The following is a 15,968-nucleotide window of genomic DNA, read 5'->3' on the forward strand; positions in this document are numbered from 1 at the left end:
GACCGCAATGAGAGGCCCTGTGTGCCCCTGCACACAGAGGAGCCACTGTTACAACCCCAGAGACTCTGTGAGCCAGCAGTCACAGCTCCATGTTACACTCTTGTGGGGAATTTCTAGCAAACAAGTTCAAAGGCAGGGGTGGGGGGGTTTACCCTGAGAAACACTCAGAGGTCTGCAAATGTCCCTCTGGTATTTTATATTGGGCGACTGTGCTTTATGTCATGCTCTGGCCCTGGGAACGAGGTGCCAGCTGTACAACTGGTGCCTTATTTGTGTGTTTGTTTGGACCAGAGTTACCTTTTCAGAAGAATACTCAGATCTAGACTCATGACTGGTTGATTCATGATCCCCGGTGCAGGGGAGGGGACATGTGGGCTGAAATAATCACTGTCTACTCTTTCACTGGCCTCTGTTTCACTGGTGCTTTGTTTGAAGAGTGTCCGGTTACGTGGCATGCATGTGCAGGTCATATAAGACGTGAATTTACAGACTCGACATGAAACACTTGCCAATAATCAAGGCAAGGGCCACTGAGTGATGACTGTGTGAGGTTCAAGTGTCATAAACGACTGGACTCGAATTGAAAAATATGCCTGTTTCCATTCACGCCCCCAGTGACAGCATTAGGTCTGGTTTCCATCAACCCAAGGGAGTGTTAGTCTTTACTTAAGCTGGAAAACTCTAATATCTCGCACCCACTGCTCTGTGATGACAGTGCACAGACAGGTGCAAATGATGAAAACATGCTCTCTGAACTCAGTGACTTTATGGTTGGGGTCTAACAGCGTCTTATTAACTCTGAATCTGCTTCTTGAATGTAAGTAAGTAATGAAGTTCACAAAAATAAAACATTGACCTTAATATTTTTAAAACTCAGATAGATTACATATTTCCTGATTAGTTAAATTAGAATTAGTTAAATTACATTACATTTGCTCTTTAGTGAGAAAAATCAGAGCAACCAGCTATCAAAACAAAGCCCTAGGTTGTAATGCTGAAATTACTCTGTTCTGTTCTGTTAATCGATCGACAGAAAATAATTGGAAAAAGTTTTGATTATCGAGCTGTTTCAAATCATTCATCAAGCAAAATTGCCAAACATTTGCCACATGCAGTTTTTTTTTGCAAAAATAATTGACAGATTAATCCGTAATGAAAGTGATCGTTAGTTGCAGCTCCAACTACAGTCTGCAGTGTTTGACTGGAAACTTTTCAGTGTGTCTCTGCTAAGCATCAAGCAGACACAATTTAGTATAGCCGCTGTCCTTGGCCTATTTTCTCCATGCATCTGCTCGATTGCATTACCCACTCCTTTGAAATGCCTTATTCAGCTTTTAGCTTAAACTTGGCAGCAGTCATTCACCTCTGCGGCGGCTGAACAACTGCCCACTGGCCTCAGTGCTCTGATGAACCACTTGGTGAGGTCTCAGGATGACATCAGCCTGCTGGAATGTGCAATGAAGAGAGAATTAAGCAGGGCGGCAGGGCCTGGAGGGATCTGGCTGTGGATACATGGGGGGTGGAGAGTGACCTGCTCATGTGTCAACCTACAGTGAATGAGTCCGCGACTTTGTCTAAACACAGTCCTCCACCTGGGACGAGGGCAGACGACTGAGTGAGCTTGCAGATTGTTCTAGACCATTTAGCTGTCCATTATTTTCAGTTAACTGTTTCATCTGAACATTTAGCTAGCTATTTCAGCCATTTATCCATTATCTATAGTTAAACTTTGTTTACATGAGACGTTCAGGTATCAACCGACATTACAGCCAACTCAATATGTTTGTTAGTACAGATATATACATATATATTTTTTCGAATCACAGTTTTTTTCATGAGAGCTTTTAAAACCCTCTTAATATGTGTTTGTGTGTCTTTGGTCCTGATGCCTTGCTTTTACGACTTCCTCAATCAATTGTCATTGTATTGACTCTTTGATTTTACATTCTGGCCTCGTGACTCATTTGTCAAATCAAATTAAGTCTGCCTGATTTGTGCTTTGAAATCAAGAACATGCTTAGATCTTTTTTACAGTAATTGGCTCTCCCACTGGCAGCAATTATCAGCCATTAGCGGCAAGTGCAAATACTGCATTTGCAATTACTCTGTTAGTGTGACACAGAAGGTTGTGCCGCCTGTCCTCTGGGCCCTGATGCATTCATTGTATTTCACCTACTGCTCCACTAATGCTCTGTAAGAGGAGGTTTCTTACCACTGGGATCATTTTTTAACAATTCTTCAGCTGCATTTTTTTGTGTTCATGTGCAAGTGATTGAGTATGTGAACATGTTTTTGTATCCCTGACTTTTCTGTCTTAGCTCCTCTACAGGCTGGGCAGTGAGCAGTGCAGCGTACCATGGCAGAGCCAGACCCAGAACCGATGGCCTCTGGAGCAGGGCAGCGTCTTGGAGCCCCAGAGACTCTTGGCATCAGTACGTTGGACCCCGGGCACAGACCTCCGGCCATGCCCCCTGGACGACATGTTACCATCAGGGTCCGTATGTTGGACGACACAGAGGAGCTCTTTGACATCTCGGTGAGTTGTTGTCTTGCCCAGGCCTATTTCTTGGTGGGAATACCAATGCCAAAATGTGACTCTTCATTATTGCACAATAGCCAAGAAGCATCTCCCATTTTCGTCATAGCAGCAGCAGCAGCCTGGTAACAGGTTGGCATGGCAACTGCATGATGTTGAATACATGGGTAATACTGGAGGGATCTTCATAATGTCACGGTTCTTCCAGTTTATTGTTGTGGTATTTTCTGATCATTGCTTCCAAATATCCAAATATCTCAAACCTGTGCTACTGCTGCCATCTATTGCAACACAGTTTTTTTTTCACTGTGACCTCCAGACAACCTCTGAGATTTTCTTTGGAAGCCATGAATGCCATGATCTTTCCATGTTGGCACAATGGAGTGTTGATGACATGGGAGAACTGTTGGTGCTTTCCTAGATAGTGAAGGGAAAGCGGGCGAGTACACAAGATACACAATAATACTTTTTTTTTTTTTTATGTTTTTGAATGAGAAGGGCTGCCATTTAAATTCCATTCATAGTTTCAGGATTTAGAGAATTAACTTTCTCATCACAGGGATCTAAATTTAGACACTGTGGTCTAATCCATTTTCACAGATTATGTAAAAATTGAGCTAAAATTAGAAACTGATTGTTAAGTACCCATTATTATATGCTCAGAATACCTAAAATGCAAAATTAGGGATATGTTGAGGCTTAAAAAACTGAATAAAGACAAAAGCAGACAAACTGCAGATATCATTCCACCTATTGTAATTAGCAAGCACTGTGAGTATATGTTTTGCTCTTCACCTTGGTAAAGGATAAGGCAGGTGATACTTTATATATTTCGTACTTTTCTTTAATGTTAATGATATAGACAGGGTAGGTAAGTCAAGGTAAGTAAAGAGAGATGGGCAACCACATTGTTGGCCTTGGTCTTTCTGTTGTTGACAGTAAGAAAAATCTAAAGAGATGAGAAGATGATAAGATACTCTGCACACTTTCCCCCAGCATTCTTCCGAAAGTGTGGCATTTGTGAAAGATGTCCTCAGATGTTGATTTAATGGCAGAAACACAGGGTGGAGTAAGTGAAAAGACTGTTATTTGTCTTAGAATAGAAGAACTAGCCATATTCTGTGACCACAGTCCTTCCTGCCTAAAGCAGAGGACCAAGATGAGTAGATGGAGGAAAGTGGTGGTGGGGGGAGCGGGTAGTGATGGAGGGAGACAGATACAGCAGTAGTCACATAGGACCCGTTTAATGCGAATGAATGGGGTTGGGCAGTAAAGCTGCTGAGCTTCACTGACAGGTTGTGAGTGTGCAGTGCAGGGTAGATGTGTCCTTCTGGCTGTTTCCCAAGGCTGTAGGTAAATGTTGTTCCTAAAGCTGGCGGCGGAGCCCCCTGTGCATGACTGCTAATCTTTCCAGTGGTGTCATGTGTTGTACTAAATACTTCAGGCTCACCAGATTCTCGCATTGAGATCCCATTTGATTGTCCTCATTTAACCTCCATTATTTTTTTGTGTGCTTTGGGTTAAGTGAGGCATTAAAGCCTAATCTGTTTTTGTTTTACAAGACAAGATTCTGAGGAATGTGTGCACACTGACAGATTTATATGTACGGCATATTTGATCCTGTCTGTTTCTAAGTCTGCATCTTCTTCTTGTTCCACTTTCTGTCAGTTTGATGCACATACAGATATTGCAAAACAGAAACTCTGTTACAGGGCTAAACAGGCCCTAAAGAGAGATTCCAGGTTTTATGTTTCAATACATGTTGAACAGGACAAGTGATGCATACATGACACTGGCTCTGATGCACAGTTGGCTTTGTTGTGGACTTAAGAGATCTGTGATGATATGGTTGAGCTGTTGTGGTGGTGAGGTAGATAAACCTTTTTGTCACTGCAGCAGGTAGAAGGGATGCTGCACAGGAGCAGGTCACAAAAGACCCCCAGTAATACAAGGCTTTATTCATGCTTAGTTTAACACACGTTAAATCCTCTATCTCAGGTCAGCACTTGAGATATAAATCTCAGTGGGCTTGATATTGTTTTTGCCCAGAGGTGTTCAAGGAGTACATTTTCCTCAGTTGCCTCACATTCAGGTTGGAAAGATCAGTTATCTTAAAAAAAAAAAAAACAGTGCAAAACAGGAAATATGCTCAAGTCCAATGTAACAGTCATTTTCTTTCTCCTATTATATGAAAATTATATTTTACTGGGTGCTTTAAGATTCTAAAGGCTGAATGGGGTATATGATATCCCAGCTGTATCTAGTTGATGATGGCGTGTCCCCTTTGAAGGGAAAGATACCTCACAAGAATTTGACGTGCCAAGGTGTTTGGATGCGAGGAGCGAGTTCTTTAAGTTTAGCAGTAATTACTTTTTGCTTCACGCACTTCTATCCCCACAAATCTCAGCTTTTTTAGTCCAGCTGATACAAAAGATACACAAAAAAAAAAAAACCCACACGTCAACTTGGCTCAGATCCTGCTGATATTAATCTCTTCCCTACAGCAACAAAGTGAGATAACTGCATGGTCTACAAAACACAACTGTTAAGCAATTGCCTAGTCTTTTATTTCGCAACAGGAACATACAGTATTGTTGGAGAAGTAGCAGTTAATCTCAGATGATTTTACAGTCAAAGTGACTCAAGGCAAAAAATGTTTATGTGTCTCTTTAAGACAAGGTCTAACCTCACCCTGTCACTGATACTGAAGGCTTTAGTTCAGTTCCTCTGGTTCAGAGGGGTAGGTTTCCACCTCAGCAAGCAGAGTATCAGATGGTCGAGAAACAAAAAGGGGCCATCGAGCCATCTCGTGGGTCACATACCATGCTGTGGCCTACTTTGCTCTCTGGCTGTGAATACACTTGTGTTGATGCTGATGATGTTTGACTTCACAAACATCGACAGACTGGCACTGATTTCAAAAAGCACACTTGATCCAAAATATCACTCTGGTCGCACCTTTTCATTATTGATTTTTAAGAAATTGTTTTCAAATTTAAAATTCAAGGCTTGCTTCTGTCCGTTTTAACCGTGCAGGATTCAGTGGAGCAGGAAATCCAGACTGTAGCCCTCAGCCTGTCTTGTAGTCCTCAGGCTAACATACACCGACACTGTCTGTGCTAATGTTTTGATGCTTATGTTTGCTGATGTTTGGTGGAAGCTCTGCAGAAGTTGCCTGGGAAGAGTGCGATTGTAGCATGGATTTAGGGGTTAGAAGATGGGGGATGGGATGATAATGGCCCAGCGGAGGGAGCAGAGTCATGCTCATTCCTGTGAATGAAGGAAACAGTCAGGCTCCATTAGTCAAACCATACTGTTAGAATACTAACGAATACAACTTAATATGGAACGTTCCACTTCCCATTCAGTACTGACATTACCACTCAGGCATTCACCATTAGAAATTCAGACACATACTGTCTCTCTCAGTTTCCACTACTACTTCTGTTCTTCCTCTCTAACTGTAATGAGCCACTGAGGACTGCACTCTGTCCTCTACAGCCATCGCTACAGTCTCTGCAAAAGGCTACTGTGCACAGAAAAAGCCTGAATTCATTAATTACAAACCCCTTCATCTCTTGGCATTTTCATTTGCTCTCCATATGAGATTTTTTCCCAGCACGGTCTCCTGAGACTATGAAGTATTAGTTTTGCTTTCCTAATTACCAATAAAGTCAACAGCAAATTAATACACAGGCAAGTAAAACACATTTTTAGCCACACTCGGTGGGTCCACCACATTGGTCCGAACTAAAATATCTCAAGCTACTACAGGATGGATCGTCATGAAATGCTGTACAGACATCCATAGTCTGTGCCGCCATGAGATTGAGTTTTTTGTAATCTGGTAAAATGTCCCAGCAACTGTTGGATAAATTGCTCTAGTATTTTGTACAGACATCCATGGTTCTCCTATGATGAAGCCACACAATGAATCCCAGTAACATCAGCCTCAGTTGTACTTTGTGTTTCGTGCTAATTAGCAAATGCATTTGTTAGTATTTTCATTGCGAGCATGTTGATGCTAGCTAGCACCACTGTGTGTAAGTACAAGTTCATGTTTCAAAAGACATTGTATATCATTAGGACCAGGACAAAGAGTGAAATGTTCTTGTATTGTTTTCTGAGCACAGCATGTTAGTAGGTCGGGAGCATCAGAGCTGCATATGGGGGTGTTGATAATCTCGGCATCAGCGTTTGATCAGCAAGTTCAGATCACGAGTCAGTGAATAAATATAAACATGTTTTTGAACGCCCTTCCTAGCTGTGTTTGTACTCAGTTGATGTTATCCCGTAATAATCCATTATTTTATCACATAATACTCTGATCTTTCTTGATCTTTCAGATACGTTTCAGATAAGAAAACATTGAACCTTACATTCCGCTATTGGACTTTCCTTAATACATATGCAGTGTAAGGCCCTGTCCTTATCCTGGAATGAAGCATGTCTGAGGTTGACCCTCTGAGTCACAATGATATTAGCCACAGACTTCATGTGACAGGGTGTAATTCGTCTCTTACTGAGAAGCTGACCGTGATATCCATGTTCTCAATGCATCATTCCCATGGCTGAATCCATAGTTTATCACAACATTTCCAACATTAGTCACAGCAGAGCAGATACAGAGGCGTGCACAGAGTGAGATATGAGATGAAATCATAAAGAATCGGGTACTGACTAGATTTGTTTTGGCTTCCGATGCTTGTAACCAACTATATTTAACCTAATTGTGGTTACACAAAACAGCATCTGATGCTCAGGGAGATGGTTTTTTTCTGTTTCCCCATTCCCATAACTAAAGCATGTTTACAGCCAGAAACTGCACAGAGAAACCAGGGCAGCAGGGACCACCCAGGCTAAAGGGGGGCTATGATACAAAAAGAAGGACCTGCATGCTTTAGAGCAAGGCTCTCACACCAGTCCAGAGGGCTTACCATCATCCTACCACTCGCCACTCTATTCCCCATATGCTGTCACCCATTCATTGTGATGGGAAACAATTAGAGCATCTCCAGTGTGCCTTGCTGTCCGCTGAATGGCAATGAGGTTCTGACTTAATGAGTAGAAACATGATGAAGGGCTTCTTTCAGCTCTGTCTTCAACAGCTCCAGTGTGGTTCTTCAAAGACAGACTGACCAGCAGTGTTGAGGAGGAGCTGGGATGTTTTTGCTTTGTTGCCACCTGTGGATCTGTGCCCACATGCACATGGAGAGTCCTTGCAGCTATTAGAAGTGTATGAATAGCTACATTTTCAGCACTGATCTGAATGCCAATTACTTAATTAATTGGATTGGCTAATGCTGCACGGACTGATCAGAGTACTTATTAAATTTGACATTGATGGTATTGTCATTGGTATACAATAAAATGAATGAACTACATGGATCTGTGTGTCAATTGTGATTGCATGCTCAAATTGTGAAGAGTGTACTCTCCACAGATATTTTTCCTCACTGCAGAAAATGTTAATTCGGGCAAAGTTTAGTAAATGTGTCAGTCACATTGATTTAAACAAACACAGAGGAGCTCTGCAGCCAGCACCAATGCTACACATCAGAGCTAAAATGATTAGTCAGTGAATTGATTGGTCGGTTGACCAAAAAAAAAAAAAAAATCAATCAGCAACTCGTTTAAGTCACATTTCAAGCAAATATGCCAAACCCTCTGTGGTGCCAGAATCTCAGTTGCAAAGATGTTATGCTTTTGTGTCATTTGATAGTAATCTGAATATCTGTGGGTTTTTGACTGGTGACTCATCATAAAAGTAATTTAATGGCATAAAGTTAAGCTTTAAAATTCTAATTTGTGTTTGTCACTTTTTTCTGACTTTGACATATATTTTGATATTGACCAAATGATTAAGCAATTAATAGAGAAAAAGATTGGCAGATTAATTGCGAATGAAAGTAATCAGTAGTTACATCTGCACTGCAGATATATATATAACACTGGTAAGGGCACATGCTTCTCTGTTCATCATGTGGTAGATTTATATCTAAATCATATTCTTAGATTTTTTCCTTTCTTTTTTGTTTGTTATTTTAAATGTTAGCTATGCCATTTTAACTTTGTATATTTTTGCGGCATCGACCCTCCTGGGTTTTCATCATTTCCCTTGCTGAATTGTTGGCAGTTTGTTTGTTTTTGTTGTTATTAGGAAGTACTAATCTTAAATTAACTAACTTAAGCCGTAACTTGCAGCAATACAAACAATGTAACCATGCAATTCTAGCTCACATGCATACGAAGAAACTCATGGATTTCAACTTCTGCAACATTGCCCCTGCACGGTGAGACAGGTTGACTTAATTGACATTCAACACACATATTATTTGTGCACATTACATACCACCAAACATTCTCGCTATCTCGTGTTTCACATGTGTCTTTTCAAATATGACATGTGGACTGTAAAGGAAGGCAGAGAGGGAGGGGGACAGTTTAGTCTCGAAGCAGTGTGCTAAATCCTGTTAAACTTGAAGCTGTGGTGGGGACACGGTCTGCTTTCCCAGACTCACAGCGCTTTAGGGGAGAACTGACAGAGGTGCTGGTTGAATGATTTGGGCACAGAGGATGATTTGGCTCCAATATTTCTTGATGAGCTGTCATTGGCCAAATATGAATACAAATGGGATTTGATTGGCTGTTAGAGCATTGAGGAGAATGGGGCAGGAGCTGTGCAGCCCAGAGCAACAAATCTAACTCTCTCCCACATTTTACACCATGTCAATGAGTTTTCTAAATCCATTACTGTCACTCCCCTTTCGCTAATATGAGTCATGCACGGGTAAGAGTGAGATCTATTTAGATTAACAGTTGTGTGACTGTAGCACTCCTCTAATGCGGATGGTTGTTTTTAGCTTTATATACTGTGCTTCTGTTGTGGAGAATGGATTTTAAAAGGAGCTATAGGAGCAAAGTGGGAGGAATATGCGAGAAAGAGAGTTTTGAATGAAAGGATTATTAGAGACGATGCACAAATAAATAGCGCCTCTCTGAATTTGCCTCCCATGTCACCCGAGAAAGTGTTTGCAGCCTCACTGGGGAGACAGTCAGAGAGGGGCTTTGATAGAGCACAGAGGCTGGGAATTACTAGCATCTACAGTAGACATCTGATGTTTGTCACTGCTGTCTGTTCTGCTAACATATTACATTTGTTCACTTTAGGGAGCTTTAAAATAGAAACATTCCTTGTTTCGGTTCTTAAACTCAGATGTCCCAGTAGTATTGAGTCAGCCCACTTTAATTCGTAGTTATTCTGTCTTAGAAGACACATGCAGCTACTTTATGTGGCCTCCTGCCATTGAAAGGAATTATGTGTCGTTTTTCATCCCTCCCTCTGCTGCTAGAAGGCACTTTGCTGCCACGACTGCCATGAACTTTTGAGCTGCAGCGTACAGTCTACTCCCTCTGAGCTGGCGGTTCGGATCCTTGGATGATGGTGTTTCTGTGAACGTGCATTGCTAAGAATTTCAACACTATAGAAGTTCGCCTTTGAAAGGCCACATGGAATCAGGCTGGTCTGTGTGGGTTGCTATGGCTACACAAAGAGGAGGATGAGGAGCGTCTGAGCTGGTTGCTGTGGTGCAGAGTTCTGTCTTCCACTGATATCTGCCGCGGAGGAGTGGAGGAGTCGTGGGGTGGGGGCGTCTCCATGCAGAGCATTAATGTGAGCGTAGTGCGCTTGCATGGGGATGCACTGCTGCACACCAATTACGACTAACATATTCAGGAGACACAGCCCACCTCGCTGTGTGCTGTGGGTATGTGTGCAAGTTGCTTTTTTTGTATTCAAATCCCTTGACTTAAAATATGACTGACATTATATTTTTTAAGGATTATTGGCTCTTATTGGTTTCACTGCTGATTGACCCAGTTTCCATGAAAGATGGCGTTGTATTTGGGGTGGCAAGGATTGGGCGGCGGGGGGTGAGGGGGGGGGGGGGGGTCTTATGCTTAGTGTCATCATAAAAACACAACTGGAAGATTTGTGTGCTACTGTAGAACCAGTGCTGTGGTTTTGAAGGCTCACACATGCAGTACAAAGATGAAAGCCCTTTTCATATTTTCCACTGCTCAATGATACAAATTGAAGCTGGAAAATATTAAAAGTGTTCAGTAATGCGACCGTGCCATTCCTGTGACTTGCATCATTCTTGCGCTGACTTGACTGTCTTCTGCCAGAAAATATTCTCATACTTTCCTCACATGAACTCTGAACCCTTGGTTGGCTTTTCTCTCATGGCATGAAATTGAAATACCGCAGCTGGATGTGAGGGGGGGTTGGTTGATTTCCCACGTACAGCCATCTTCCTCCCTCACATCCTGATATGTAATTGGGTCGTGGAGACACAGGAGAGGAGCAACAGGGGGAATTATCCGGTGGCTGATGACTAAAAATACTAACATGATTGAGGCTGCTGGAAACCACACACTCTGAGATGTAAATATAAACACAGTTTTCATCCCTTTATTTAATTGTCCACATCAGAAAGAAATCTAAAATAGATCTAAAATATAGATCTATTTTATAAGACAATCAGCACACTAGTAAGATTACAACAAAGTTGTTTGATGATGGTTTTTAGTGTATTCATTGTCAGAAAAATCAAAATAGCTAAAAGCAATGCATAAATATTTGAAATGTTCTGGGTTTGTTAATGTCCACTTGAAAAAACTTGATTAGAAAAAATAGGCTAAACCTAAACATCAAAAACTCTATGAATTAATGCTTGTGTGTCAACAACTCAGTTTTCCCCCTATTGTTACAATATTCCCAACAGCATGCTGAAATTAGATATCCATCATGCATCTGGTGGGAATGTGTGCGCGGGTCTGTCTCAGAAATATGAGCACTTGACAACAGTTTGAATGGTAAATGTTTCCATTATATGTCACCTCTCCATTCTCCAGAAAGCACAAGCAAACACACCAGATATAGTGGCACAGTTCACAGGGAGACAATCCTGCACAGAGAAACCCATTTGCCTCTCATTGTTCATGCTGTTTCTCCGAAGGACAGACTGAAACAGAACAGAGGCAATGATGAAAGCTGTCACTAAGGCTGTCAGGTGATGTCTGACAGCATTATGCTGCACTGCTTTCTATACTGTTCTCAGGTGCTTTGGGAAAAGAGATGCCTTTATAATAAGTCTTGTTCCTATGGTAACCAAGACGGATGTCTCTTTGTGCAAGATGCTCATGTTTGTTTGGTTCAGGCAGCAGTGAAGTCGACTCTATCTGGCTGTGTGACCCATTGCCTATGTCAATTTACAAAGAAAGACAGAGAGGAAGGTGGTGGCAAAGAGTATGTTAAGTTATTATTAGTTTCTTAGGAGGTTTTAAATGGAGGGTGGAAAATTATGTAATTCAAAGTTTTGACTAAGCCATAGCACACCAATGTGCTTATCTTGGGTTTTCCCGGGTGTTCTTTATCTATATTATTCACACCATTTATTTTTGTATTTCGTTCCTTGTCACTATGTGAATGCAAATTCGTACACATTCATAATGTATATGTGATTACCTTAGTGAACAGATGTAGATGTGTTATACAGTGTGAACACAGTATTTCAGTTATTTGGTTTTTTTTCATATTGAATGTTTCCTCTATGTTGAATGTGAAAAAAAAGGTTAACTGATGAAAAAAAATGTGTTTAAAAAAAATACAAATAAGGGACAAAGCCAATGCAAACTTAACCTGTGATTTCTTTGTAAGGTTTTGTGACAAATGCATGAAGGTGGATCCTCTGACTTTTCATGCCCATGCACATACATGACTCCACTGAACGTTGCCCTTTGAAGACAGTGTTCAGTTCCTTTCATTAAGCTCTTGAACTGTGGCGCTGAATTCCACTGGCTGAATAGCAGCAGGGAGGGTAGACATCACAGTATATGATGGGTGTGGCAGCAGCCCTGCTCTGAGCTAGCCTGCACTGTCTCTGTGATGTCCTCCTGGCCTCGAATAAAGGGTGAAACCCTCAGGGGAGCCAGTTTGCCTCAGCTGCACAGCAGCTTCACAGCAGCACTGAGCCTCTTCAATGAATTATGAATTTCTCATTGAGATTCAGATGGCTAATTAACATGTCAGACCTGACTAGCAGTGTGATATCTTGGGATTATCCTTATCCTGTGGTGCCTTATTTTACCCTAGGTGCTCTGGCTTCACCTTTCCTACTTCCATCTCCTCAAATGTTCTTATCAGTTATAGAAAGCTGCGTTGCTGTATGCTGCTTTTTTTCCTCATGTTATTTTCTGCCACGCTTCACTGGTAATTAAAACAGAAATTGCCGCATTTCACCCTGGTGATATTTTTGGTCACTGTTGTAGCTCGGCCTGCAGTGGAGTCACTCCCATAATGCATTTGCGCGACATGTTGAATATCAGAATTTCTCTCAGCTGTACCTGTGCAGCTGAGTCTGCCTCCCACTGCACCCTGGAAGTAATTGAATTTGGGGTCTCTTGGGTAGATAGAGGAGATGTGTGGGAGGGAGAGTCAGGATGAATGAAGCAAAGATTGAGGGAAGGACATCAGCTTGTCTGTGTGTGTGTGTGTGTGTGTGTGTGAGAGAGAGAGAGAGAGAGTGTGTGTTATCTCAAACCAGTAGGCTGAGCTGCACACATGCCTGCTGGAAAGGTATTGACCTGACAATACTGCACCCCCACCCTCCTCACCCCCACCCCCCACCACCACCACCACCACTACTACCACTACTCATTATTGAAGTGGAACTGTTACTTAAGCTTCCACGGAAAATAGCAAACCAGAAGAATTCATCTGTCTTGAAGCAACTCATCCAAACTCACATAGCGTTGCTCAGGTTCTCTCAGTTGTTTTTTGTTTTTTTGTTTTTGTGTTTTTTTAGTTTTTGCACTCTTGAGACATGTTTGGACTCCTTTGAGCTTTAGACCAGACATCCCAACTTTTGAGTGAGCTTTTCTCTGGCTGTTTCTATTGATAAGTGATGCACGGAAGTCCAGCGCTAAAAGAATTAAAGCTCTGTCAGTGGGGGCCAGTGTGGGAATGCCCCTTAATAGATATCCAAGGATTTGTCCCAGGAGACGTCTGCTTTCACACAAGCAGTGAAGGCTGGTCTCTTTTGGCCATGTCAAGTCTCTGGAGTGTCTCTACAGCAGCTAATGACTGCCTCAGATTATCTGTCTCTGCAAGGGTTCGCAGAATAGCGAGCTTTAGCAGGCTGTTGTTAAAGTTTTAATGAATCCTTCCTGTTTTGTGTCCTCGTGAGCTGCTGAAGTTGAATAAGAGGGTCAACTGAGTTAAGTGCTCACACATCCTGGTAAATACAGCTGCAGTTCACCTTACAATTAAAATGGTTATATGTAATTTTAATGCATGATAATATTGTTGCATTATGCTATGCAAAATTTTAATTTCTCTTGGGTCTGTGATTAGATGCAAATTCTGCAGATATTTGCTCACTTTCAGAGTTGCCGAATTAGGGATTGATTGGCTAATTTTCTTGTTTTTTTGCATTTCTGCCTGCGACACAGGTCTTGTGGTTTTATTGTGACTCACTTGCTCTATTTCATTTAAGTCCATTACACAGTAACGTTGTCTGAGTCCTCATTCACGTAAGCTCAGTTGGCCTTCTTTAAACAGAGAGGCAGCATGGAAGCATTTAGCCTTACACAGAGATATTTAGTTAGTGAAATTACACTTGAATGACTGTGATGTAAGAGAACTGACAACACTGCAACGTCAGTGTCAGTGTGGTCGTGAACCGCACGGTTTGAATAAGACCATTACCAGTCGCAGTGCAGTCAAAGTGTTAATGCTGAGTAACCAGTAGTATAATTGTTCAGTGAGTTATCTTCTCTTACTTCCCTTCTACTGATGATCACAGATATGGCATTTCTGCTTTGCTGGGCACTATACAGTGAAGACAAGAGAGGACAGAGAGCACATTACATAAGCAACACAGATCAGAGACGTGTCACGATGTGAGTTCAATCCTGGATTATAATCTGGCCCTGTTAACCTAAGATTTACTAGACTAGCATGTTTTAGACCAAGCATGAAAATAGGCTGGGTTTAAAACACACAGCCAACAATATGATAAGATGATATGTAAAATTAGGTCATTACAGCAGCAAAAGGTAGATATAAGTCATGCAACGAGTAGAAAGAGAAGTACTAGAAATGACTATGCAAAGCTAAATCAAACAAACTGCTGATTACTTACTTACGGGAAAGAAAGGAGTTGCTGTCTCTCAAGGAAATACTTTCAATTTTATTTAACCAATATTTTTTTTCCCCCATTTCCTTCCAAACTGGTTTATCACTGTCAGGAAGGAAATACTATGATATAATTTGACACAATTAATAACCTATCCCATTTTTTATATTGTCAGCGTCGTTGTGGACTAGAAACCAGGGCATCATTGTTGAAAATGACAGAAAGAGAGGGAGAGGGAGAGAAAGAGCCACATGAGAGGTTGTGAGCAAGCGTAAAAATGAAACTGAAAGTGGGTGATGTTGGCCCGGTTGCTTTGCATGCCACTGGCTGACTTTGGTTAAAGGTGCCCTGTGGTGCAAAATGTAAAACCCGAATTTTTTCATTCATATTTGGTAGCTACAATTCATCTTCTTGTGCATCCTTGTGCACAGTCACAATACAAGCAATCAGACAAACCATTCATAAAAACAAATAACTCCTTTCAAATTCAGTGTTTTGTTGTCCTGAGCGTGACAGGGAGTGATGAGGAAAAATGCAGCTGACTTACTGCAAGCATTACATTCAAGTTCTAAGTTGTATGGTTTCCATTCTAATGCAGTGCAAAACTGAATTTCCCAAAAATTAGCAAAAGAAAATGTGGATTAAATTACATTTCTATCCACTTCTGGAGTTCAGCATATCAAGATAAACAACTGGTTTAGTCAGATGCCAGTTAACTATTGCAGAAGAGGAGGGCGTGGTGATGACGTGATTTTAGAAGATCTACAGTTAGATCTCAAACAATGGAAAATGGTGCAGAAGATGTGATGTAAATAAAGCGTTTATGTTCATTTAAAACATTAATTTGAGGCGCTTTACAGTCCCCTCATCGCTCGACACTGATCTGATGTTTTCATCTGCCGCTGCCTTTTTTCGTCTTGACCACTGACATTTAAACCTCATTCCTCGTTTGTGTGAACTGCTTATTGGTTAAGTCTGTTTCTATTGCACTGAGTCACATTTTAGTTTTATTCATGCACAGATTTTTTTCACCTCAGTTTTGGCCATGTCAGGATCCTAGGTGAATCTTTTCAGAAAGTGATTGGTTAGTGGAAAGCCTCTTTATACATTTTTGATCCAGTCCTCTGAAGCAAACCTCCTCCAGAGCAGGGAAGCCTTGCTGCATACTGTTAGGTTACCACGGAGACCTTCTTCGGTTAAAAAGTAAGCCAGCATTGTGAGACTGAAAGCCT

At 41.4% G+C, this 15,968-nt stretch overlaps 1 protein-coding gene across 1 annotated transcript in view; it reads left to right on the forward strand.

Annotated features, from left to right (window-relative positions):
• LOC121194724 (FERM, ARHGEF and pleckstrin domain-containing protein 1) overlaps positions 1–15,968 on the forward strand; it is a 50,154-nt gene that overhangs the window by 1,093 nt on the left and 33,093 nt on the right. The window contains exon 2 of the mRNA XM_041057723.1: positions 2,319–2,536. Coding sequence (XP_040913657.1) covers positions 2,357–2,536 — 180 coding nt within the window. The 5' untranslated portion in view covers positions 2,319–2,356. The remainder of the gene's footprint in view (positions 1–2,318; positions 2,537–15,968) is intronic.

This window comes from Toxotes jaculatrix, chromosome 15 (genome assembly GCF_017976425.1).
Source record: "Toxotes jaculatrix isolate fToxJac2 chromosome 15, fToxJac2.pri, whole genome shotgun sequence".
NCBI classification, from domain to species: domain Eukaryota; kingdom Metazoa; phylum Chordata; class Actinopteri; family Toxotidae; genus Toxotes; species Toxotes jaculatrix.